Raw genomic sequence first — 27522 nt, forward strand, 5'->3', positions numbered from 1 at the left:
CCACTCCTACAAGAACAGGCAGAGAGAGCTGGGGCTATTCAGCCTGGAGAAGAGAAGGCTCTAGGGAGACCTGATAGCAGCCTTTCAGTATCTAAAGGAAGGCTGTAAGAAAGAAGGGGACAGACTCTTCAGCAGGGCCTGCTGTGACAGGACAAGGGGAAGTGGTTTCAAACATAAAGAGAGGAAATTTAGATTGGATATAGGGTAGAAGATTTTTTACAGTGAGCGGGTGAGGCACTGGCACAGGTTGCCCACAGAGGTGGAGGATGCCCCATCCCTGGAGATGTACAAGGTAAGGCTGGGGGGGCTCTGAGCATCTGATTGAGTTGTAGGTGTCCCTGTTCAGTGCGGGGCAGTTGGACAGGATCAAGGGTACCTTCCAACTCTAACAAAGAAATCACAGAACCGTAGAATTGTTAATTTTGGGTAGAATATGCAAACAATTCAGAAATTTCTGGGACAAGGGACATTAGACACATAGAGTGAGATCACAAACCAACCACAAGGAAACTGTCTTGAAGAAATAAGACAATGTCTTGAACAGCAAAATTCAGTCCTTAAATGCACAGGGCAGTCTTTTCTGCCATCAGTTTTTCCTCAGCAGTAATTGGTTCTTCCACACTCTCCACAGTTCTTCCAAGAATAGATACAGCACACTGAGGAATAAGGCTTCTTCTCATCTTTGAGTTTCTGCTTTCTTCTATGGTTTTCACGCTGACAATTCCAAAGGGGCTTCCTACTTCTCCATACTACAGTCTGACACAGAAAGAACAGTAAGCACACAGAAGTCACCGATTTATTTTCCTCTCCTTTTTGATGCTGAAGCTCTCACAAAAACAGTTCTAAGACCATAATACGCCCAGAAGTTCACACTATTTTTCTGCTGTACACACCCATAAATCAGATCTTCTTCACAGGTTCAGCATCTGATCGTACTGGGCTGATTTCCAGACAAGCATCAGCAGACAGCTCCCTGCAGACGTGGCAGCCCTACACCACGCTGCAGCCCTAGCGTAAAGCGCTCCGGACACTCCATCATTCCTCCCTAACCTCGCTGCATGACAGCACCGCTCCAGCTAACACTCCTTAGCAAGAACAAACAATGCAAGAGCTCGGGCAGCTGCCCGGGGTGTGCTGGGCAGGAAGGGCTGAGATGTGACACAGCAAAACACAGGCTGTGCTGTGTGCGAACAGGGGGGCCTGTGCTGTGTGCGAACAGACCGCCGCACGCAGCAGCAGCAACTTCAGCTTATGCCTTTGTCGTTTTACTCTTTTTTGTTCCACCTCGGGAAATCAAATTATAACCACACCATTAAGAATACCTTTAGTTATATTTAGCAGACAGCCACGGCGACGTGTATTTGTACAGAAACCAACGAGGGCTGCTGACACATTCCCAGCTTCGACGTGCCTGCTGCCACGTCTGCGAGCAGGGCTCTCGCTGGAGGTATTCTCAGCAGTTTATCCTTAAGACCTGAGCGGTTCTGACACAAAGCTGATGCTGTATACTCAGACAGCACTGAAAACATACATACTTACATACATACATACATACATACATACATAAACAAACGCACAGTACGAAGACAGAAGGCAGCGCATCCCACCGCCATCCACCTGGAGCTGACGCAGCACGGCATCCCTGCCTGCTGCCCGCCTCCCCTCAGCCCGACGTGACCCGGCTGGATGCACCGAAGCTGAGGGCGGCCCCGCAGCGCTGCCCACGCCCGCCCAGCAGCTCACACCGCGCCGCCACCTCTCCCTCACAGCTTCACTGCTGTAATGGCGACCGGAGGCCTGGGCTAACAGCCGTATCACACCTCCTCCTTCGCGGGATCCCTGCGCCGCCAGAAAGTAGTCCCCGCCCCCCACCCCTGCCGCCCGCCGGGGGAGCCCCGCGGCGCGCACGGCCAGAGTTCCATCGGCGCCAGTGGAATCCTTCCGCCGCCGCCGCGCGCTGGGGCTCCGCCGGCATCCCCGCCCCTCGGCTAGATCCGGCCGGGCCGGCGCGGAGGGATCCCCGGGGCCGCGCCGCGCCGGGGGAGGGGGCCGCGGTGCTGGGGGGGGGGGGGGGGGGGGGTGGGGGGGCACAACAGGGCGGCCCCGCGTTAACTTTCCCCCCCCGGCAGCCCCCCCCCTCCCCGCGCGATGGACAAGGGAGCGGAGCCGTGGGGGGGCCGGAGCCGGGCGGCCGCCGGCGGCGGTCCTAAGAGCGGCGGCAGCCCCTCCGAAGGGCCCTACTCAGAGCAGGAGAGCGGCGGCGCCGACGGCGGCGACGAGCACGGTGCGAGCCGGGCCGTGTGCGCGCCGCCGAGCCGGGGGAGGGCGCGAGGGCCGGGGAGCGCCCGCCGCCCCCATTGTTCTGCCGGAGGCAGCCCCCGCCCCCCCGGCCCCCTCCCTGCCGGCCGCCGGGGCTCCATCCGCGGGGGGGCCGGGGGAGGTGGCTTCGCCCGCGCGGCGGCGGCGGCGGCGGCAGCAGCGGGGGCTCCCGGGCGGCGCTCCCGCCCCCCCGCGCGGCGCGGGGCTGGGACAGCGGCGCGGCCGCTCACCGCTGCCCTTCCTCCCTCCGCTCTGTGTTGCAGATGTAGGCATGAGGGTCGGCGCGGAATACCAGGCGCGCATCCCCGACTTTGAGCCCGGTAAAATCGCTTTTTTTTTTTAATAATTTATTTCCCCTTTTCTTGCTTGCTTTTTTTTTTATTTATTTTCCTTTTTTTCCCCCCTCCTTCTGTCTGCAGGGATGCGCGTGGTGCGGGATTGGGAGGGATGCGGGGCGTCGGGCGGGTTTGTGATTTCCCTCCCGCTTTGTGCATCTGCCCGGGGTGAGCCCCGAGCGCGGCCCGGCCTCGTCGTGCGCGGCCACCTCCTGCCCGCCGCCCGCTCGAGGCGCCGCGGGGCCGGGGGATGCTCGGCTGAACCGTTGACTTCGCTGCTCTCCGAACAGGCTCCGCGGGTGTCAGATGATTTCCTACCGGAAGAGGATTGGGCCGCAGCTCCTCGCAGTGACTTCTCGGCCCCGGCCCCCGCGCTGGGCGCGGGTCCCCGCAGACCACGGGCGGGGGGATGGATGCGGGCCGGGCGCGGGGAATGCCCTTCCCCGAGAGGGGCGCCTGCCCGGGGCCTTTGTTAATGGGGCCCGCCGTCCGCACCACTCCTTTTAACGCCGCCTCCGTGGAAATAAATAAAAATGATCACCTCTGATGTGCAGCCTGGGCTTGCTTTTCCTACAGGCCACCTGGAAAAATGCACGGCCTTCCTTTTGCCTTTGGTTAACTCTTCTAGAAGAGGCGTATAGCATTGTTCTGAGTGCACAAACCCCGATTCTTGGGCTGAGCGGATGGTGACTCCTTTGGAACAGCAAAATTTTACATTACACAGAAAACTTCACAGTGTGTAAAAGCAGGATGCATCCTTACTGTGTTACCAAACTGAGGAGCTCTCAGCAAGATCCCATGTTCTCTCCTGCTTGCTTTCTGCTGGCTCTTGGGGCGGCCTCTCTGAGGGATGCTGGGCGCAAAGCTGAGCTCTTGTCCTGTCACATATACACCTGCATTATTATTGGTGTGCTTGTTTTTATTGTATTTTGATGTAGCAAATGAACTTTCCATTGTACCTGTGGGTTTGCATAAGTGCATGTAGGCATTATTTCTAATTTACTCCCATGATTTTTCCTCTTGCAGTTCCTCTGAGTCCCTTTCTCCTGACAGTCTGCCCATTATGCTGGGATATGTGTTTGGTTACCTGATTTCAAATGCTTCTTTAACAAGGTAGTTGTGAGGCAGGAATCCATCCCAGATAGAACTGGGTGGTGTCAAAGCCCACAGAACTCTGAGCAGAACCCGAAGGGGAGCCTTTGGCCTCACTTTGTCAGTTTGTAAATATTGGTGAGTGACACTTTGCAACAATGTGTTGAGGAAGAAAACGTTCATGGTTAGAGTTGTGGCAGTATTATAGGTGAACTCAGGATGGAAAATGTTGAAGATAATTTGTTTAAAAAAGAGGTTAATCAGCTATTTGCTGGTCACTTGGGGCAAGAAGTGGCTGAACGCAGCAGCTGGGAGAAGCTGAAATGTGCTCTTCCCATGTTCTACCTATCACCCCTTCGCAGAGGCAAGCCTTCAGCCAGAGCTGATGTGGGAATAGCACTTGGAATCATCACTAGATGTAACAGCAATGAGATCCATTTACTTGCTGTGATAAATGGCATTAATAAAATAAAGCCCCTACATCCCCTCACCTAATTTGCTGAGTTAATGAACCATCTCCTGCGCCCCAGGTTTTGGTCTCCTCCTGTTGATTTCCCTGTAGTACTTCATATTTCCAAGGCAAAACGTTCTGCCTCGGCTTTCTGACCCACCCATCTACATAGCAGGGTATCACGGTGCTGGGTCCTCACTGGGGGCTGTCCAATTTCTTTCTTAGGGAAAGAGCCATGGAGAATGCCACTGCTGGAAAGGTGCTGTACTGTTGTGTGACCTCCGTGATATGGCTGCCTCCGTGATATGGTTGCCTGTGGAGTTTTATTTCACGCTGAAGAATCAATGCTGTCCTGACTCAGGCAGGCCGTGGTACAATGAGAGTTCACAAAGGCTTTAGTATGAGTTCTGCTTGCTTAGTGCTGAAATGCTGCTCTTCCATTTACCCTCTTCTTGGGGGGTGCGTGGAGAAGGATTGTTGGAGCATTTAAGGTTGCTTATGGATTTCATTTCATTGTACATCCTTCTAATCTTTCTCCTTCTAACCTTCCTATGTAAAAATGGAGTCTGTTAAAGGGAAGTAATGAAATAGCATGGTGAAATACGTAGAAGTTTCATTGTGTTCGATGTCATCTGTCCTCGCAGTCCCCAATTTATTTATTTTTTAAGATGTCCAGTCCTTGGGTTTCAAAGTTAAATTACCAGACACCCCCAGTGCCATTATTAAGTCACGTATGTTTCCAGATACTCATCTTATTGTCAGTACTTGTAGTCATGTACAGAGCGGTGTTTTCCAAGCACACCTGACTTCTGCTAATGCTAAACTGCAGTGTAGCAGCTGTCAGTCTGGTGCTGTGGTTGCTCCCTTACAGAAGCCGTAGGGAGTGCTTACTGTCATCTCCAGCCAGCACTGTTTCTTGACAGCACTGGCAGCAGCCAAAGTACAGAAACCTTCTCCAAAGTAGCTCAGTGTGGTTGGGGAGGGGAGACTTGTGTCTGAGGTGTAGCTAATGGATTTTGTCTTCCTTATTGGCATATGCTTCTGCTCTTCTTACCCGCCGTGGGTAAGGTGGTGCCTGCTATTTCCAGCCTCTGCCCATCATAAGCACATCGCCTTTGGGAAGCAGTTCAGCCTTTATTTAGGAGTGGGAGAGTGCTGCTCGCTCAAACACTTGGACACAAAGGACAAGAAGTGGTTTTCATAAAGAAAAACTCTAGTCTTGCTTATGGAGTTGGAGGGATCCCTCCTGGAGGCATAAATGGCAGGGCTCAGGACGTAGGTTGTTAACCAGAGTACTTCAGTATTCAATAGCTGACAGTGTCCTTGACATAAACAGGTCTGCAGGTGTCTGTCAGGATTATTACTTTATTGTCTTAAGGGAAAACTGAGGGTCTGCTCACATTAACTTTGGGCATTTGATATACAGAAGGAGAGAGCCTGATAAACTGATGTATTCTCTAGTGGTCATCCTAGTTTCTACTTTTAGACAGTGGGATACAGAGCAACAATCATTCTTTTCTGCTAGAAAACAACTGGATGAAGAGGTGGTATAGCGGTGACATGTTTGCATCACTCCTCATGAGAATATTGCTTTCCTAATGACTAAAAAATTCCTACTTTTTCTAATGGTATGCTATAGAATTTGCTCTTGTGCTAGACTTGGAGAGGGTGGGAGTTTTTTGGTGTGTTACGCTTTGAAATGGATGCTTTGTGGCTTCTGCGTACATTCTTAAACTTATTGCAGTTACCTGTGTGTGTTTCAGCAGACGCAGGAGTTCATTCAGTGTTTCTAATTGAGTTTTTGAGTTTACAATCATAATGGATCTAAAGACTGCAAAGATGATAGCAACTTCAGAACGCTGCCAAACTAAACAGCGAAAAACAACAAAGCTTAGCATATGATTAGGAGGCACCAAGTAGTTACCTCTTCCAAAGCACTGTTCATTCTTTGCTTTGTTTCTCAACAACATGTAGAATCTAAATATCAAGGATGAGAGCTTAAAGTGGAGTGAAAAATTACTTATTTGAGGGAATAAATAAATATCCTTCTCCAGGAAAGATGTGAATAGAATTTCCCCAAGGTGCTTCCTCAAGAAGTTCATGCTGACAGTGGTGTAAATGCTCCAGTTGTTGAGTGATGTCTTCAGAAGTTGAAATATTGAATACATTTGTGAAACACCCATAAAATAGAATACCCATACTATTAATTAGTTGATGCTTTTCCAGTATTGAGCAATTCCTTTAAACACGTTTTCAAATCAAAGAGACTGAAACATTTTTGTACTTTGTACAAAGTCACATCAACATTGCAAAACTTGCTTTGTCCCCCTGAAAGATTTGTCACTTGAACTGCTTTCCTTGCTATGGTTCAGGCAGAGGAGAAGCAGAAACAGAGGAGAAAAAGCCTTCAATCTGTCTACTGTTTATAGCAGCGCAGATTGGTTGGCTGTGAACATCAAAATTACATGGCTATGGAAATCAAAACCTTAGTTGAGTTGGGCTTCTCAAGGTGGTTGACTTTTAACTTAGTGTCCCATGAATAGTTGTTCTCTAGAATGTTTTTATTAACACTAAGACTTGCTTGTTTTCTTACAGGTGCCACAAAATACACTGATAAAGATAATGGAGGGATGCTCGTATGGTCACCATATCATAATATTCCAGATGCCAAGTGTAAGTCTCGTTCTGCTTAGGAATTTGAATACTTAAATTAGTTATTTCTAGAACTCCTGTTTGCTGTTGACTTTTTAGTAGAATTCCAGATTTGTAAGAAGCTTTGCTTTTATTTAGCAAACTAAAGGGACCCTACCTTATTTTGTAGTTAAGTCTCTGTTTCGAATTGTACTGGATGTGTTGTGTGTTTCAGATCAGTGTCTGAAGCCTTTTAGTTATTAATAAAGAAATAAAGTATCTAACTGTGAGGAACTTGACGCTCTAAATTTATTGGAAAAGGAATTGCAGTGGATGTATTCAAGGAAAGATTTGTTAAGGCCCTATTCAAGAGATTATTGCTTCTGTGTTACTAGGAAAAAATGATCATTTTTTTTCCCTGTAAAAAGTGACCTGAAATATGAAAAAAAATTGTCTCAGAAAGATGTGAGGCATTGGAGCAGGCTGCTTTGGGAAGTGGTGGGGTCACCATCCCTGGAAGTGTACAAGAAATGTGGAGATGGCCTGGAGGGCATGGGGGTGATGGGTTGATGGCTCGACTAGATGACCTTAGTGGTCTTTTGCAGCCTTAACAAGTCTATGAAATACAGAAATTACCTAGGTAAATGTGATCAGTTTTGTTTAATCCAGTTTAAACTCAACTCCTATGAAGTAATGTAGGGAAATAAATTTTTGAGGATGCAGTTATGAGAATCTGATCCTTAGGGCAGTTACTATATCTTGTCAGTAATTAGATGTCTGTGTCCTTCTTTGCATTTGAGAGAACATACCTTCAACCACTGCAGAACAGTTAGAAATAAAATACTCTGCAAGTATGATTAGGGAATGTTTACTTCACTCATTTAAGGTACAATTAACTCTTTGCAGCAATAGTTCATGCCAGGAATATCTCTGGTTCATTTGAGTAGCAAGAATATAATTGTTTCCTTTTCTCAATTGTCCTTCCTTTTAACTTAATTTAGTTGCCACTTAATCGTGAACTGTAATGAGTGAACGGGAAGAGTTTGTTTCTGTAAAAATAAAGTATGTATTGAAGATCAAAGCTAGCAGGACTTCCATCAGATCTAACTGCATAATGATGGATGATATTCAGCTCAAACCTGGCAGTGATATACATAAATATGATTTTAAAAACATATTATCAGTGTTGATAACTTAATTATTGAACTTTTGCATTCTGTATTGTAAATTGGCTTGATGCTGCAGTTATAATTAATTTTATAATTAGTTAACATTAACTATATCAATATCAAGGTTATGTGTAATTATTGATCTAGAATCTACTTACAATAAACTACACAAATTTTTAACATTTGGGAATACAAACAGCAGAGGTACTTCAATTTAAAGCTAACCCAGGTATCCAAGCACTCGTCTGTGTTCTTTGGAGTGGGTTCCAAGAAGACTTTGCCTTTCTCTAAACAGCTGCTCTCTGACGTAAAAGAAAAATGAAACCCAAAAATTGAACCTCTGTGAGAATTAACTGATGTGCAGACTTCACAAAAATTAAATGTTGTATTGCAGTTTATTTGCTTGAATACAGCTACACATATGCTTAATGTTTAGAGGGACCTGGGCCTATGTATTATATTAAAGCATGGAAAGACTCTCTTCCCATGTTAGATGGCTAATTCTTTGGGGCCTTGTAGCAGAATTCTAAGTACTAAAGAATAATTTTGACATTGCTTTGTTACAGTGGATGAATATATAGCAATAGCAAAGGAAAAACATGGATACAATGTGGAACAGGTAAGTGCTGTGAAGCGAGAGTGCTAATTTAAAGGATTTTTAAAATATAAAAGTATAACACAACTCTTTTTTTCCCCTTGGTTACCATTAATTAACGCTGTTTCTCTTCAGGCACGGCAGCAAACACTGCAGTTAAATGGATCTGCATACAGTTGTGGTCTGGATTCTCTGCAAAAGATTGAGCTCTTTGTTTTCATGACATGCTCAGCTTGTAATGTGCACTTTTGAAAGGTTTGGTATGTTTCTTGATACACTGGGCATGTCATGCAATTGTGTGTGTATATTTAGCTAAAGAATTTCTTAGGAAAGTGGCTTGCAAATTCAGTGTTTAATTCTCCAATTCACATGTGGTAGAATTTTGAACCATTAGTTGCAATAGGGCCAGAAGTGGTAAGGTCTCTTGCTTATTTAAAAAAAAAAAAAAAAAAAAGCAAAACTTGAAGACTTCTTACTTTTTTGCCCCCAGAGAAAGGGAAACAGCATCAAATCCTACATTTAAGGATAACAAACAAGATTACTTTTATATTTTTTAATACTCTCCAGGCAACATCTCGTTAGGAAGTATAGGTTAAGATTTTGCTGGCCTGCACATGGTTGTGTTGTAATTTTCTTAATAGTTTAGCCAATTTATGTAAAACTGAGATTATCTATTACCCCCCTAAAATTGGTATGCAAGTTGAAACATGTTGTATTAAGTTTTGCTTAAGTTTTGGAGGATGAAGGCTCATAACAGTGAAGATTTAATGCTCATCAAGTCTAGTGCTATCCTAAGATGCTGCTAACACTAGGATTCCTAGAATAGTGCAGTTTGACAATGTTTATATGTGGTTTGGCTTCTGTTGGACAAGAGATGGAGCTTAGGGATCTCAGAATAAGTCTACAAGAGGACTAAATTTCAAAGCAACTTATAGTATGAAATACAATATGTATAGTATGAAATAGTATGTATTTCTTGGGGAAACAGGAATTATCTTTGCAAGAGGTGCTTGTTGGTTGCCATTTTAACAAGAGAAGAGGTTTGTTATATCTGGGTTGTTAGGGGGGCCTGGAGAGCTGATGGAACAACTGGGGATCATCTCTGCACTGTGTGTTTGAAACTGAGTGGACTGTGTTGCCAAATTCCCATGCCAGACTTGGCATCAAATCTGTCATTGATTCTCAGGCAGTAAGTCAAAATGGTCAGTAATTCTTTAAGAATAATGAGAAATGAAACTATGTAAGAATACATATTTAAATTTCCATTCCCTATTAGGTGCACGTGACATGGAAGTGGCCATGCTGTTATTTGTGGATTGGAGAGTTGTAGAAAAACTACTCTCACTTTGAACTTTCAAACTTGCATTTTGGATGATCCTCTGGCTGCAGAAAAGTATTTTTCTTTTCTTTTGTTTTTTTGAGTGGGCTGGTAATAAAGGCTTGAAGGCCTGTATGGAGCTGTGTAGGTGATACATACTTGTAAAGAAAGAAAGCAGGTCAGATTCGAGTCTGTCAACCTTTTTTGTGCTACCTTAGAAGTACTGCTGCCATGCCAACCTTAAATTATCTCACTATCATAGCTTTAATGAAGTACAGATGTGCCCACTCTTCACACCATCTCCAAAGAGAATTTTGTAGCCTATGAGCAAACAAAATTGCCAATGTATTTTGAGAAGGGCTTCTGATGGTCAATTTTATTTAAAGTAAATGTTAGCCTTTTTTTTTTTTCTTGTGTTAATGTAACTTTTCTCAACATTATAGAAAATGGACTAAATCCAAAAAGGGACTATTTCTTTTCAAAGGCTCTCGGCATGTTGTTTTGGCATAAACACAATATTGAGAAGTCCCTTGCGGATCTCCCTAACTTCACTCCCTTCCCTGATGAATGGACAGTTGAAGACAAAGTCCTATTTGAACAAGCATTTAGCTTCCACGGAAAGAGCTTTCACAGGATCCAGCAAATGGTAAAGTGACATTTTGATCAGAAGCATTAAGAAGTTCAGATGCATTAGAACAAAGGCTCCCACTGGGCTAAAATTTTGTCCTGATTTCTGCAGAGATGCTTTGAGAACAACTTAGAACATAAGATCTAAGATAATTTCTCCACGTATTGTGTAAGATGTAGCTTTTCTCTGATAAAATAAGTTCCTCCTTGCCCTGCCTCCCAGCTTTTTTTAAATGCATCTCTCCTTTCAGTCTCATCCATGCATTTAAGATAGTTAGGTAAAGGTGGTTGTAAATAGAACAGAATTATAATCTTACGTGGAATGTTAACAAAAAATTGTATTAATATGTTAATGAATTCTCCTAGCTTCCAGACAAGACAATTGCGAGCCTTGTAAAATACTACTATTCTTGGAAAAAAACTCGCTCGAGGACAAGTCTGATGGATCGACAGGCTCGAAAGCTTGCTAATAGAAATAATCAAGGTGACAGGTAAGTCATATTCTTAAGTAGCTAATTAGAGACTGAAGTCTTTTTAGGTAATGAGATGAAAAAGGTAAAAGTCTTTTCAGGTTGTTCTTTTTTCATGATATGTCTAAAACTTTCTTTTTACATTCACGTTAGTCAGAAATTCTATTGTGTAAATTACTGGTTTTGGTTTTTTGTCTTTTTTGGTTTTTTGAATTAAACTAGCAGGTTTACTTTTTTCTCTTTCCCTCTCTGAAGCACTTTAAATTAGTGAAAAAGTAGTCCTGAATTTCCCAGTTTTAGTGTCCTCTTCTGCTCCCCACAGTCTTAAACAAGTGTTTATTCATAAATTTGGTGCAGTGGTTGGAAAACTGATCTGTTAAAGCTAACTGGACAAATGAAAGGATATTTTTGGCCTTGTAGCTGACTGTGTAAGTGTTGATACTCACACAAGTGGTTGAACTGCAAAAAGGTGACACCAGTTTCTTGACAGCAGTACCAGTTACACTGTCTTACAAGTGGCTTTGAAACTATAGTTCAGAGTTGCTAGTAATAGTAATAAGGAAACATGTTTGTAACAGCTCTATTTTGAAAACTGCATGTAACTTTGAAGTGTCACATAATATAACCATAAATCTTGATTACTTAGATATTTTAGAGTAGATAATTCTTAGCAAGATACATATCTGGGATTCAAAAATGGCTAAAATGACTGGCTTCTTATCATCTCTCCTCAGTGATGATGATGTAGAAGAACCTCATCCAATGGATGGAAATGATAGCGATTATGATCCCAAAAAAGAAGCCAAAAAGGAGGTAACAGATAACTTAATGGTGAATGTCAGTTTGTTTGTTTTCTGTGACTGTATTACTATGAAGAAATCTCACAGTAGAGAGATTTAACATCTATGTGTTTGCTGCCTGATGACATCACAGGATTTTTAGTTGATCAGGATTTTGATCACTTCCAATATAAACTATGTGTGCATGTACATATGTATTATAACCAAAGAATGGCAAATATATGTCACTGTCTCCTGAAAGATCTTAAAGTTTTATTAGGGATGTATGCTATCACTACCATAATTACCTCTTAAAACAGCATTCCCCCTAACTTTGTCTTGTTAGTGTGCTTACAATTTTACTGGTTGTGAATTACTGGAAATTAAATGTTTGCATTTTTTAATTAAATGACTTTTTTTCTTAAGAATACTTTTTTTATTCTTTTGAAGACACAACGAGGTTCTGCATTTCAACTGATTTGTGGTTTTATTGAAATGCTTCTTATTAGTAAGTGCACAGGAAAAAAAGCCTCCTTAAATGAGCACTTGCTGTTAGCTTTATAGATAAGTGCTGTGCTTAGAGTGTACTGAGGTTACTGTTTTTCTTTGGGCTAACTTGAAGCTATTGATGAAATAGACTAGAAAAGCACAGTTAAGTGCATAAATGTTCAGTTGTTTCCTTGATCAACATAACGCCTTTGTGGTTTTCCTAAAATTTGAACATTCATGCTCCTGGAGAAAGAGAGGACAGATGGCATAAAATTTCAATATCTCATAGGATCAGGAAATAGTATCTGGGATTATTAATAAAACTTCATAAGAAACTTCATTTCTGTTCTAACAGGAATGATGCTAAGTAAGAGACTGGTGGTACTAGATTCTATTCTGAGTTTTGCAGTGTTCTTCAACATCACTTTTTCCTCTCTAACTGCCTTAGGAAGGAATAAAGGACAATTACAAAGATCCCTTTCTATAAAAGAGTTTGAGATTTTACTTTGTTTTTTAACATGCCTGTATAATCAATGGATATCAAGATCTTACAATCACAAAATAAACAAGAGAGTTAGGCGAAGCGGACTATGATAACAAGAGAGAATAAATGGAAGGCTTACCTTTATGCCGGGCTCACCACAAAACACAAGAAGGAGGGATCTCCAGATGAGATCCTTCCCCACTGGCAGCCAGCTCTTAAATAGGTCTAGGAGGGGTGCAGCCAGGTTCCACCCCTTCCGGCAGCACAGGTGAATTGCCTTCAGCTGTGCTCCTCTGGCTGACTCATGGCTCGCCTCAGGTGATCAATCAGAGGTTCAGGCCGTGACTCAGCAGTTCCCATACACATGCCCATATGTCTTGTTTAGGACTTGAAATGGCACAAGCCCTGATATTTTTTTACTTTTTAGTCTGCCATTTGTAACAGTGTTCTTACAGTCTGTTGGTTTTGCTTACTGCCTAAGCTGCTTGTAAATAATGGCTTTTTTTATTCAATTTCCTTAGTTATTGTTTGAGTCAAAAGTCACACAGTCCAGACTGAAAGTAGTATGTTCATAGATTTCTAGGAATGGGATGAAGAGGTCTGCAGTTTCTGATGATCTGTTTGGATCTGCATTAGATAATTTTGTGATCATGTACTTCTAGTGGGATATACATACTTGTACTTCCTTAGACTACTTGAAAGTGCAGAGCAATGGAAACTTTATCTTACCAGATGAACCTAAAACAAGCCAAATGCTCGAGCCTGGCAGGACAAACACTTGAAAGAATGTTCTCTCTATAAATCCAAACTGAACGGAAGGGAACTGCAATGTCACACTGAAAGAACAATGCTGAACTAGAAAACAAATTGTATAAATGGGCTAGAAGTAAACTTAACCTTGACATTTTTAAATGTCAAAGATGTAAGGCTCTACATCAACTTTGAAGGAGAGCAAATATCCTAAGTGCTTTTAAGATCACCTCTATTAAGTCTGTGGACTGGATTAAGATACTGCGTTAGCTGTGAAGAGGATGTGCCAGAAGGTCAAGCTTAGAAGAGCAAAATACTCTTTGCTAATCTGTGCTAATGCTCCAGAAGATAACAATCATGGCTTCTGCAATTTGTTTTCTCTTCTGACTGTGATCAGATGACCACCTACTTTTAACCTGCATGGATGCCAGCAGGGAGGAGCAATGGGGGGCCTCGTGGGGTAGCAAAAAGCCTGAATCCTACCACTGTTCTGGTATTCAGCTCTGCTCCAAACTGAAAAAATGCTTACAGGGAGAGTCAGTTTTCCTTCTCTATTCCAGTAGGTCTGTAGGTAATCTACTCAGTTGCTCTGTAAGAGCCATATACATACAGACTAGCTAATGTGCAACAATGTCCATAAAGGGCAAAGCTGAAACTTTGTCCTCTTAGGTGTCCAAATATATCAAAACAGCACTTGGAAAGACTTTATCTCCTCTTTACTGTCCCTTTCCATTTCAAAGAAATGAAAAACAAAGGCTTAACTTTGCTAAGTTACATGGAATTTTATAAAGTATTATTTTATAAAAGTAAATCCATCGTCTGTTCCCAACCTCAAATCCCCTCAAAAAGCAAACAGCAGTATTGCTTTCCAACTCAGAGCGCTTGCAACAGGGAAAAGCGCCATAGTTCATTCTTGCCAGTCCTGATAGTCTTTCTCTGATTCCTCTCCCTAACCATCTCCTGATGCCTCCATAACTGACCAAAAGTCAAGGCACGCACCCACTGATTACTTGGTTTAGACGTGTAGTATATATATTTAGCTTCTGTGTACATAAGAAGTTCTTGATTCCTGTCCTCTCAACAATATTCAGATGTGATTTCTATACCATATTCTGAATTTTCAGCTATGTTCAAGGGGGAAAAAAAAAAAGAAAAAAAAAGGTTGATTGAAAAATGGATGTTTCTAAGCCTACTTATCCAGCAAATGACTATTGTGCTACATCACCTCATCTGCAAAACTTAGTTTGGCTACTGTGTGCAGGGAAGGATGTTAGATTAGAGGTGTGGGGTTCTTTTGTCCTGAGTATGACACTGCAATGCTATGTGATTCGTTGTTCTTAAGAAAAGTTCTGTATAAAATGCTGTTATTCTTTAATAATGTATTTCTTGTAAATTAAAGGGCAATAATGAGCAGCCTGTTCAGACCAGCAAGATAGGGCTGGGTAGAAGAGAGTATCAGAGCTTGCAGCATCGCCACCATTCTCAGCGTTCCAAATGCCGTCCACCAAAAGGCATGTACCTGACCCAGGAAGATGTGATAGCTGTTTCCTGTAGTCCCAATGCAGCCAACACAATTCTTAGACAGCTGGATATGGAACTAATCTCATTAAAGCGACAGGTACCATGGGTTATTGGTCTTGTTTTCATCTCAGTTTGTTCCTGTAATGATTTTGTAGATTATAAGATTACCTGTGAAGAGTCTGAAACATCTTTAATGTGAGTCTTCCTAATTTTGTTCCACAGTTACCTCCAGAAATGCTGGACACTAGCTGTTCTTCAGTTTCACTTTTTTGTTTCTCTGCTTTTGTGGATAATGTAAAACAAGACAACCCTCTTAAAAAGGGGTGGGGGAGCATGATATAAAAAAAAAACAGTATTTATTTGGGAAGAGGAGAAAACTGAAGTTGTAATTGTTTGGGAGGTTTTTTTGTTTGTTTGTTTTTGTTTTTTTAACTTTGGGAAAAACATTTAAGTAACAGTTGAGAATACAACCAGTGAAGTGGTGGAAGTTGTTATGCTTAAAATCGTGTCTGTTTTCCAAATTGTGGTACCCCACATAACATAAAAATATAAGGGGAGAAAAACCATGGGCCTTGTTATTTCTCTGAGTTGATGAGCTTTCTGCTTTTTATTAAATTTGTAGTTTTTCTTGTAGTGCCTGCCTTCTTTGCACGAAGAAGTTAATCTCTGGCACTTAAAACTGAAACACAGTCTATTCAGCTTTTAAGGGCACAACAGTATGTGCATGCTTGCTTTCCTGGGAGCGACGTGGCTACAAGTTCAAGGCTTATCTCCTGGAATTTCTGCCTTCTTATGTAGACGAAGAAGCTAAGAGCTGCCATGTTGCAAAACCGTGGAGTAAACAAAGGGTTTCCTGGGCTTTTTGCTCCCTTGTATTCTTTTGCAGGATAAATATGCTTCTTTCTATTACAGCAGGACTTTGGGACTAAATAGCATAGTTGGGTTTCACTCTTTAACCTGAGTGTAGGTGAGTTACATCCTTGAGGTTTCTTTCTCTTCTTTTCTTGCAGTGATCTCAGGGATGCAGCCTTTGGAATCTGCTACTGAGCCATCTGCTTTTGTGTCCACACTGATTCTTGTAATAAATGTGCAACATAGTATGCAAAACTACATTCTTACTATGTTACCTTACATGCATCACTGTCAGGCTTAAATGGCTCATAGATATATTAATAAATACCTAGGTATAAGTACAATCTAGAAATTCTCTTCTTTCTATAGGCTAAGGCATTTTGTTTACATGTTTTCAGTAATTCCAACAAGCATCCGTAAAGGGAATCACAACCACAGATCAATAAAAAGCAGTCTGTCATAAGCAACTAACTGGAAACATCTCATACTTTTTCTTTTCTTCTTTTTCAAAGTACTTTTTGGAGAAGGAAGAAGTTTGCCTATACAGTACATCTCTCTTACAAATCCAGGAACTGAATTTTGTGTCTCGTACATGCAGCATTCTTCTTCAAGAACAGATGTGTCATTATCAAAACTTGTGTTTTATGTCCTTCATTTAATATTCTTGCAGACAACCTGTTCTTTTGAAAAACTGGCTTGAATATTTTTCTCTCTGTAGTGAACTGTGCTGTTCTTTTTATTTTTTTACTTTTTAAAAAATGGTTAAAAGTAGTGAAGCCTTAAACCGTAATATTTCTCTTTCTAACTTAGGAGGTACACTTGTGGCAATCCTAGTGAAGATATATGTGTAAAGTGACCAACTTTCTTTGTGGAGCTGATTAACTTTGTTGTTTTTGACCAAGGTTCAAAATGCTAAGCAAGTAAACAGTGCACTTAAACAGAAAATGGAAGGCGGGATTGAAGAATTCAAACCTCCTGAGGTAAATCAGAATAAATATCAGAACTTGTGGCCTTGCACTTACATTAGTGGGAAGCTACAGAAATGTTTTGCTGCAGCATAGCGTTTGCATTTCAGCAGCAGCTTAAACAGGATCCATTGAATAACATGGTGTGGTGAGTCTGTCCAGTCTTCTATAAGGAATTAGTAGTAGGCTTTTTTTGTGTTTACTGGCAGAGCCAATAAGCAGAAGAAACTGAAATGTAGTATCTGTTTATGACAATAGGGAGATGAAATTGACTCATTTTTCTGATTAGAAGTGGTTTATGTAGACTGCTAGCAGTAAATTCTGTGCTGCTTGTGAAAACAGCAGTGTACGTAAGATTTGGGCATTTGAAGTGAATGATAGATTACTACAGAAGTTTTCTTTCTGGCTATTTGAAAGCCTTGCATATGAGACATAATGCGAATGTAAAAGACCCCCAATGCCAAGTTCTAATAGTTTAGATACCTTTAACTATAAATTCAAATTCTGTCTGCATAAAGATCATTAGCTTGTGCACAAGTTCTGATATAGGAGGTAAAATTAGGAACTGTAATACAGCAGTAGCTTTTCTTCTGCTTTAGACCTATGCTCAAATCCTTAAATGGTACTTCCTCTTCACAAAAGCAAAACTATAAATTTATGGCTTATATGCAAGAGATTTTTCCTTATGTTACAATCTGTAATGCAACTAAAATACATTCTAATGCTCAGATATTGTACAGCTGTTGAAACATTTTAATGATCTTTGTGCCATTTCTCTAATTTTAATAGTCTAATCAGAAAATCAATGCCCGTTGGACCACAGAAGAGCAGCTTCTTGCAGTACAAGGTATGTTAATAGTAGTAGTGACCTGAGATACGATGCAAAGGATTTTAAGAGGTGTTCAGGCATGTGTTTATATTTCCTTCTAAAGAAAGCTGGACTTTTACCTGGTCTTACAAGGAAGTTACTGGGAAAACAACAAAAGTAGTGAGAATGTTTAGCATATTCATTCAAGCATCACATCACTAGTCTTTCACTTAGCTTTTCTATTTAAGATTTAAGATAAGCTGGGTTTAACAGCTGTATTAATACAGAAAATTCCCTTCAATCACCTTCTAAAAAACCTTACACGAATTTCTACAAAGTGGAAGACTGAGGTACTAGCTGGGGTAACGACATTTGAAGCAAACATTTCTAAGACATCTTTCCATATCCTTGAAGTAGGAAGAGTCAGAAATAAAATTACAGCACAGAACAGTTGGTTTTTCTCTGTTCGTAAGGGAATAAAAGAGCAGATATCTACCCACTGGGGGCCTATAATAGTCTTGAGTGGATGCTAATGTAACAGTCTCATTGGAGGAGAAAACTCCAAAAATTTCTAGTAGTTTATTGATGTGGCTAATTTGCAGTTTCCTTTATACAAAGGAGAATTGATTCTTGTCTTGCTTTAACATGCACTGCCTAATCAAGAATCATGCAAAGGATATATCTAGAGAGCCTGATACTGTTTTGAATTATATGTTGATTCATGTCTATTGATCATCTTTTCTAAAAAAATACAGATCAGCTCGGTTACATGCATATATGATGTATCCCTGTATTCTTCACCTCCTTTAAACTGAAAGATTCAATTTTAGTACAAAAAAACCTTCCACTTGATCAGTGTATCAGTATAAAGTTGCCAGCTGTACGTACCTGGTAGTTATTGGCCAGGTGAATGAACCTGAAATTAGGCTTATTTCAAAATGTGAATGGAAATGCTGAAGAGAATGGTGCCTCTGAAACTGGGATTTGCATCTCCAAAGTGTTTTCTGTCTTAAGTTCCTTCAGTATTGCTAAAAATTTTATTTAATTTTTAATTAAATTTAAGAAAATTTAATTTTCTTCCCAAATGCAACATGAGGAGGTGCTTGTCTTTGATGTGATAGTCTAATAGGTAGAATGCTTGCTGCAGAAGTGAGGAAAGTCCAGGTTCATTGTAAATGGGTTCATGCCACCTTCCATTTTCGGAGTTTAGTTGTTAGAGCTCTAACCAAGGAGGAACTGTTTGGGAAGTAATAAGAATGCATTGAGCTTTTGTTCAGCTATGGCAGAATGTAACCAATAATGGAAATGAGAAAACTGGAGCATGGAGAAAAAAGAAAGGATTGATGGCAACTGCTTCGAGAGGCATTCTAGTCTTCCAGTCTCTCCTTGACAGAATGTTTTATAAAGACAATTAGCTCTAATACTTCAGGATAGGATGAGAAGCCTACTGGAAGAAATCCATTTTCACCAAATTTCCGTGATCTTCCTTTATGTATTGTTTTCTTTATAGAGTCTTTCATTGCCGGGAAAGGAGAACACCTTAGCATGAATATTTTTATCCCATCTTTCTCTGTTATCCCCTCCCAGCATATGATTGTTGTAAGTGTTAACATCCCATCCCCCAGGCTGAGGAACAGCATGGCCCCTGATCCCTTCTTCAAAATAGTTGCTAGAACTAGAAGCCTAATGTTTGAAGGACCCAAGCATGGGGACATATAGTTTGTACACTTAAAATTGATTCAGTTCATCAAAGACATTGATGTATTTTGGCACATAGTTTAATAAATTTACAAAAATGATCAGCATTAAGCAGGTAGGTGACATTTCTGGAATTTGTTCTCTAATTCCTACCATGGAATCAGAAAAATTATCTGCTATAGTACAGTTTTGGTTCTGTGTTTTTTTTTTTTCTAAACATGAACTAATCCTTGTAGTCTGTGGGCTAATCTCAGGAGATTGGCAGTAACCGAACAAAGAGATGACATAAAAAAGAAGAAGAATAGAGCTGAGTGTGTGCAATCTTAAAAGTAGCATGGCTGCTTCCACTGGGATCAAGAACTCAGACTTTAGATCTTCGAGCCAACCTTTTGCAGTATTAATCAAGTTACTGTTTGACTTTGTCTGAATAGTCATTGAATGCAGTGGGCCAGTTTGTCATGTGAGTTTGTTAACTTACAAACTTTATTTATTGCAGAAATGTGCGTGCACAGTCATCTTTTTAAACTAAGATTTGTTCAAAAGAGCAAAATTTGAAGTGAAAAGCAGGCTTGATTTTTGCAGTGGAAAATAGTTAGGAAAACCAAGATCCAACCCTAAGTAAGCTAGTTGCTAGGAGTGCCATAATGATACTACATTGTAACTGCGGCTGTTGTAACACAGAGGTTGTGGTTAACTGTTTCTGCCTCACTGTGATGCTGTGTTAATTTGCTTTGAGCCTAAGCTGATGTTTTTGTGTGTCTGGCATGGTTTGCTGTGCTGCGCAGCATTGGATAGCAGAGGCAATGTAAGACAGCTTTATGAGTTTCTCTGATTTAGACATCTTAAGATGAAACACTGCTGAGCGTGCATAAGTTGAAGTGCAAACTCCTACCTGGGGAAAGTTCAGAGAAGGTTGAATGATTCCCACGATCAAGGCTTGTTTCAGTTGAACTCTTGGGGAGGCATTCATGCCTGTGAAGAGAGGCTATGCAGTTATGTTTAGAATTTCTCTTGCAGCAGCCTAATAAAATTATTCTTACTAAATAATATATTAAATACTTCAGAAATAATTTGGGTGCTGTTTGGCACAGAATTTGTATAAGGATGTGCATGTAATGTGCTCAGATTTGAAAAGAATGATGAGTTAGCATCAACACTTACAGATGTGCCAACATCTTATGTGTAAAAAATGTCATAAAAGATATACTGAATTTCTGTTTCTGATGTAATGTAGAAGTGCTTTATTACATCCTTATAGATAAAGTCATTGTGGCAGTGCTATAGCAGTGCTAAATAACACCCTGAAAAGTCCAAGATGGGTAGTGCTGTGTGTAGCAAACTGACGTTTGCTTTTCTTTAGATGTTTCTCATAGTTGGGTTCTCAGTTGAAGGCACGATGCACTGTTTTCAAACTGTCTGCTTGGAAGTAGGCTTGTCTCTGTCAACTGCAATTAAAATTATCTAGGAGGTTCAGCTCTGCAGGTAAAGGGGAGGCATAGACAGCTTAATAACAGACAACCCTGAAATTGCTAGAAGTCTAAACTAGTTCCTGAACAAAAATGTGCTTTGTTCTGCTGGGCACTTTGCTCACTGGATAATTTCTACAGCGTGTAAATAAGTTGCAGTAGACATTTCATGATCACTATAAATTACAGCGGTAATGGTAGGGCAATCCAAGGATATTAAAACACGGGAGGCAGCGCTCAGTGGGTTCATGCAGCTGTTTAGGGGTTTAACTAATACTTGATGCAGAGCCAAATCCCTCCTGTATTTGCCTTGCCCAGAAACCTGTGTGCTCCCCCAGGAGTTCTCTGCTAGATTCTTTTGTTTCGTTTCTGAGGTTCTGGCAGCCAGAGTGGTTGGATTCCTTTGTGTGCCCAAGAAAAAACTGTAATGTTGCCAAGCTCTTGACAGTTGTAACATCACCTTCAGCTGCACTAATTGTTACTATCCGTGAGCTGAACTGGTCTCTTAAATTGCTGTGAGAGTAAGTGCCACATCAGGAGTGCCTATTAATGAAGACAGTAGAAAACATCAGAGAAAGATGAAGGTCATACTCTTCTAACAGGTCTAAGTTGTAAAGATACATAGCTCTCAGATTTGAAACAACTCTCACTTTTCTGAATATTTCATTTCATTTTCTGAAGCCACACATGAAATCAGGAGCGAACGTCAGCTCTGTGATGAGATGGAGTGCCTGTCCTCTAAACACTGTAGCTATCAGGAGCTTCCCGTAAGAAGTCAAATTGTAATTCACTCATGCATAGCTAAGAGCAAAATCGAGTCTTCTATTTATTGAGACTGGAGAGCCTTGCTGTACCTTAGAGTACATCCACCTAACATTCTATTTCTTTAGGTGCCACACCTCTGGCCACTTGTGATTAAAAACAAACTTTGTGCAACTGTGCTCTAGGATGAGGATTTTCTCCTGAAGCAGGCAACATGAGAAACTAAACTAATACCCTAAATAAACATAGTCAACATTTTCAGATTTTAATTCCAATTTTAGTGTTAAACCACAAAATTGTTTTTTTGTTTTGCTTCGTTTTTGTTTTTTGGCCACATAATATGCAAATGTCATTTTAGAACTTTAAAAAGCATTGTTGGGATTTTGGAAAGGACCAGCAGTGTTTTCTTGTTGAGTGCTGATAACACATTGATATTGACATAAAAACAGGTAAAAAGAACAATGCAAAGATCTTCTGTCCCACTGCTCCTTGCTGCAGAATTTGATCCTGGAGGCTGGTGCTAGGCTATCTTAGACACAGATACCACTGGCTGCTTGTATTTGTGTTCTCCTAGGTGGTTGTCCAAAGCCCCAGGTTTGTTTACCCAGCTTGAATGGTGAATGAAAGCTTTAAAACAACTTTGTCCAGTGAATGCTTGCCAATTACTCTTTAGCCCCAGTACAGCGTGTCACAAGTGGAGGAATAAGCAGTGTATGGTGACGTACAGAACTGTGCCCCTGTGCTCAGCGCTCCTGCTGACCAGCTACTGCACAGGTGGTGGGCAGCTGGTGTGGAGGGAACCTACAAAAGCTGTGTCAACTTTTGCCACTTGGCATTTCTAGTACTGTACCCTGTTACAGCTATACACATATATTCAGTTACCCTCCCTCTCCTTTCTAGAATTTAGTTTGGGCTTCTGCCTTTAGTCCAAGCACACTGATTTACTTGGTTTGTCAGAGGCCAGATCTCTGTGGTTTTAGGCTGGGAGGCTTGGTGAGTAAGCCAGGATTTTTAAGAAGAGTGGGTAATGACCTTTTAATAAAGTTCTTGATTTATGTGTTGATAGCTATGCAATTAAATATTTTTGTCTTAATGGAAATTGAGGCCTTCTCCTAATTGAGAAATCCTCCTAATTAGTGAGTCTGGTTTGCAGCTCCCATAGGATCTCTATAAATACATCACACGTAGCTGTGTCTGACTGATCCTTCACAGCTATGTTATTTACTTTGCCTTCCAGGTGTCCGCAAATATGGTAAAGATTTTCAAGCTATTGCAGATGTAATTGGCAACAAGACTGTTGGCCAAGTGAAGAACTTCTTTGTAAACTACAGGCGTCGGTTTAACTTAGAGGAGGTATTGCAGGAATGGGAAGCGGAACAAGGAACCCTGGCTTCTAATGGTGATGCTTCTGCTTTAGGGGAGGACACAAAAAATACTTCTAATGTGCCATCAGGAAAGAGCACTGATGAAGAAGATGAGGTGTGTTTTGTGTACCAGATATAAGTAAGCATGGGTTGAGGAACAGCATTTTATTTAGTGATGTAATGTAAGGTTAACTGGTGTGGAGTGGCAAACCACATTCTAAAGAATGATGATAAGCTTGCATAGAACTTCAGCCAATGTCGTTAACCCGCTGGGAACAGGACCGCACCTTTCATAGTGACGATCACGTTACTGTTTTATTGTTAAAATACAGTTCTTGTTCTAGAAAGAAGACTCTTGCTTCATAGATATTTTTAGTTCTGCCGTCTGTAATATTTTGGTTGGCGATTTCTTTTCAGTAACTTCTCAGTTTTTCGGTTTTGTTTTTTAAATGCTGTTTCCTGTGTAGTGGACAGTGGCAACCCCATCGGCACTGCGTTCCGGCTGGGATGGCTCTTCACGCGATCTTGTCTTTGTCCTTTGTGCAGGCGCAAAGCACTCCGACCACTCAGTGTTTAGGCCCTTCACCTCCAGCGCAGGCATCTGCTCCAGCTCCTACCGCTCCCATGGCCACTTTAAATCAGCCACCCCCGTTACTTCGTCCAGCGCTTCCTGCTGCTCCTGCTCTCCACCGTCAGCCTCCGCCGCTCCAACAACAGGCACGATTTATTCAGCCAAGGCCCACTCTCAATCAGCCTCCCCCACCGCTCATCCGCCCAGCTAATTCCATGCCTCCCCGTCTGAACCCAAGGCCGGTGTTGACCACCGTTAGCGGCCAGCAGCCACCCTCACTGATTGGAATTCAGACAGAATCCCAGTCCACTCTGCACTGAAGAAATAAAGCAGAATTATGCTAACTCCTACATCTGAAAGACTGCATCAAGGTACTTTTCCTTTTCCAAATAAAGAAGCAGAAAAAAAGCGAGCCTTCACAGGTAGCAGACCAGTCTTACAGAGGAGCAAGGTAATAACCAGTACTGGAACCACGTGAATGACCACCTGTGTAAAAATATTTTTTGTAGAAGACTTGTACAGAAGAACAATGCCTACAATACACAGCCCTCCTCTATGTGAATAACTGTCGAAGGAAGCTAAATTCATACATGAGTCAATTTTCAACACACCAGGATTTCATTTAACTGATTTTTTTACTCTATTTATTTTATTATGGTTCTTTGTAGTCGAGCATCTAACTACAAGAAAGTAGGCTGGCAAATCTAGGAATAAGTAATATTGTAGGAGACTTAAATGTAGTGGTTTTCTCTGTGTAATTTTTATTTTATTTTTTACTTTTTAGTGGAGAAAAAAAGAATAAACCTAAAGGCCTTAGGTTCAGAATTTTTGGCCCTGCTTAGATATCTGTAGAAGCATTTCTTGCAATTGTAAAAGGTAGATGATTCTTCTCTTAATGTTTTTTCCCAGAATGTTTTTTCTTGTTTAAAAAAGGTACTTTCTTATTAAATAGTCCTCTTCCAGTGTGTTATGAAAACTCAGTGAGCTATTGTACCAAACATACTAAACATCACGTGTGTTCTAGTCATAGAAGCTGTCTGGAAACAGGAGTCCAGTTTCCCGCTGCACTCTCCCTTGTAGGCTGGGTTGGGGAGAGGCAGCAACTGCCAGCACCCAGGGGGATGACAGCAGAGGAACTGCTTAGCAAGAACCATCCGTTTAATCAGTTCTTCTGCTGACCCTTCTAATCTAAGTACAGCAGAATTTCAGTCCTCTGAGAACATCTTGCTCACCGTTGGTATTCGTGAGACCACTGATATCTTGCCTAGGATGTATGATGGATGTACAGAGGCTGAGGGTGGTAGGAGAGTAATGTAGCAATAGGGCTCTCTGCTGCCTGCCTGCCCGGTGTTAAATGTCTGATTTCTGCTATTGCTGGCAGATCTGTGGGCTGGGTTTACGGCTATCATGGTTTGTTTTGTTTTATTCACTAGCAAAACCTGCATTTGGGTATCAATTATGGCTTCCCCATTTTAGGAGAATAAAAGATTGGGGTTTATTTTCCATGGTATTTACTACTACATTTTTCTTATCTAAAACTCTGATTCATGCCCAGCAGTAGTTCTTTTGGTGGTTTGTTTTCAAAGCAAACGCCTCTCTCTTCCAAGTAAACCAGGCTTCAATTTTCAGTACCAGCATTTGAAACTATGATCTGAGTCAAGCTATTGAAAAACATTGCATTGCTAACTGCCATGCTGCTCTAGAAAATTATTTGTTTATACCTGGTGTTTAAAATCCTTTTAAACCCATTGTGTTACTAGCTTGATTTGCCCATGACTCAGATGAAACTACATTTGAAAATGGAATGTGCTCTCCCTCGTTCTTTCTGCAGATAATGTGGTGGTTTGACCACCAGTTAGCAGTTGGCTAAGACTTTTCATTTATGCAAAGGAAAGTTCTTACAGCACCAGATCCTATTACCTTTGTAAATCTAGTATTAGGGATTTATATTTGTGACCTGAATTGCAATTAAAGCGTTCACCTTTATGGTTAAGTTCACAAATATTTTCAGATCAAACTCAATTTTCTTTCAGTACAGCTTTCAGCAGTGCACTGGTGTCTCATACAAGGGGTCCTTCTTAGGAATTTTCTTCTGCATCAGAGTAGGTTCTTAGCCACTATGTGAGCATCAGATGACCTCTCTCCCGAGAAAAGCAGCACTGTAACAAAGTGCTGAGGAACGTGTGATCGCTGAATCGTTTGTTCTGGAAGTCCTTAATGTCCCTCAACAGCCATGTACGGATCTGGCTGCTCCCCAGACGGGTTTTTAAAACTGATAGGAAATCCATTTCCACATCCATAAGTATCTCAGTTGTTAGCAGTGATAGGGTACATCTCCAGTACTTCTCACTTTTCTTTTTTGTTAAGCATTGAGTCTCCCAGGTGTGTGTATTGTACCTTTGCTAATTTTTGTCTTGTCTTGTCAATAGACTTCAGTATGCAGAATGTTGGGTGTTGCAGTAGAGTTGGCCGCCACCAACTGCTATTAAACTGTTCAGTACATTGTAATTCAGTTTAATCTTGTTTAAATATTCTATAACTGGGCAAAGGTGCTGTATTTGAAGGGGGTGGGAGGGGCAGAGATGGGTAGTATTTCTTCCTTTACAAACACTGTAGCACACAGTAGGGATTTCCTAGCGTTTGTAGTACTAAATAAGTATGTACATAGCAAAATGTCTTTATTGTGTGCTTTGCAGAGTATGTGCATACAGTTTGCACGTCCTGTTTTTGGGGGTAGGGTTTGTTTTAAGCAGTGTTTGCCTGGAGAGTGATATGCTTGCTGCTTAATCAAAGGATTAAAGTTTCAAAGAAATCTGTGTCTTCTATTTTTATGTACCTGGTAATAGTCTAATATGTTAGGGCCCTTATACTGTGATTCTCTTCTAAATTCATTTCTATTTTTTTAAGAATTAGAAATAAAATTATACAATGGTGTTGATTTTGGTGGGGAATTTCTTTTGCCATATCTCGTCTCCTGTTTTTGTAATGTAGTAATGAACTCTGACTTCAAGGTTGGCTTAATTTTGTCACTTTAAAAAATGTAAAATGTTTGCACACTAAAGTTCGGCTGAGAACGTGTATCCGACATTGTTCAAAGCTAATGTAACTCTACAGCTTTTTGTACAGTTTATTTTAGTTAATAAAGCAAAACGGTACTAAAACTGACAGGTTCTACAACTGCAAGGCATAATTTGAACTACGTCGTCTGAGGAACAGCGCTTGCAAAGTATGGATGTACAAAAATATCAGATCTAATTGTTGCACTTTAAATCAGAATGGGTATGGAGTGAAGCAGGTATTCCTGCATTAATAAAATCAATCACTAAACATTGCACATCATCGTACAGCAGTTTAATTTCTTACACAGTTGACGATGAGTGAAAGGAATTACCGTGACTTGTGTTCTTAAGTTTTGGTTTTTGTCTTTATTCTTCTTCTGGAAAGTTCACAGCCCCCAGCAACCACGAGGCTGTAGCTTACCTAGAGGGGAGCCTGAGTAGGAATCGCACGGGATTACAAAGAGAAGAGGATGAAGGTACTAGAAAAGGGCCAAGCCTCTTGCTGATAAAGGAAGAGAATGGGCTGAAGTGAGAACTGTTGTTTGGCAGGAATGGTGTCACAGAGCAAAGCCAGGTCCAAGAAGAACTTCTTGAGAGGATGTAGATCAATTTGTGTTTCCAAACGAAAAGGAAATGGAATAATCAGCTGTCACAGCTACGCTGCAAAAATGGGGCACTGTAAAATGTGCTAAATAGAACTGGAGCATTGTAATACACGTGATGGGCTTCCAGCTCTCTCCAGGGTTAAAGCAGAAAAACCTGTTTTCCTTTCTCGGGGTGCACTGGAAGCTGGCATGGGCATGGCAGAGATCTGCTCTGAGAACAGGGAGTTCTATGTGAAGTACAGAAGAAAAATATAGTCCTTAATACCTCTTAATGTCCAATTACAGCCTAACACAACTTAAATTCTAGCTGAGCTACTGGTGAATAAGGGAGAAAGAGTCTAT

General features: G+C 41.2%; 1 protein-coding gene across 6 annotated transcripts; it reads left to right on the forward strand.

The window, feature by feature from the left end:
• The first annotated feature begins 1768 nt into the window (after positions 1 to 1768).
• On the forward strand, positions 1769 to 26681 carry RCOR3 (REST corepressor 3). Of its 6 annotated transcripts, none has more exons than XM_042877980.1 (13): positions 1771 to 1854; positions 2130 to 2284; positions 2583 to 2639; positions 6793 to 6870; positions 8564 to 8616; positions 10395 to 10556; positions 10904 to 11028; positions 11742 to 11838; positions 14909 to 15127; positions 16785 to 16862; positions 17637 to 17694; positions 22819 to 23060; positions 23492 to 26681. In XM_042877980.1, the coding sequence occupies exons 2-13, from the start codon at positions 2149 to 2151 to the stop codon at positions 23834 to 23836; spliced, it is 1650 nt and encodes a 549-aa protein (XP_042733914.1). In that variant the 5' UTR covers positions 1771 to 1854; positions 2130 to 2148; the 3' UTR covers positions 23837 to 26681. The 6 variants fall into 6 exon arrangements, with proteins under 6 accessions (XP_042733947.1, XP_042733914.1, XP_042733955.1 ...); XM_042877989.1 differs by having other exon boundaries at positions 1772 to 1854; positions 11742 to 11820; XM_042878013.1 differs by lacking the exon at positions 22819 to 23060 and having other exon boundaries at positions 1769 to 1854; positions 23492 to 23809.
• Positions 26682 to 27522: the final 841 nt, after the last annotated feature.

The sequence above is a fragment of the Lagopus leucura genome, unplaced genomic scaffold (assembly GCF_019238085.1).
Source record: "Lagopus leucura isolate 7727_CA_CO unplaced genomic scaffold, USGS_WTPT01 Super-Scaffold_73, whole genome shotgun sequence".
Classification (NCBI taxonomy): Eukaryota; Metazoa; Chordata; class Aves; order Galliformes; family Phasianidae; genus Lagopus; species Lagopus leucura.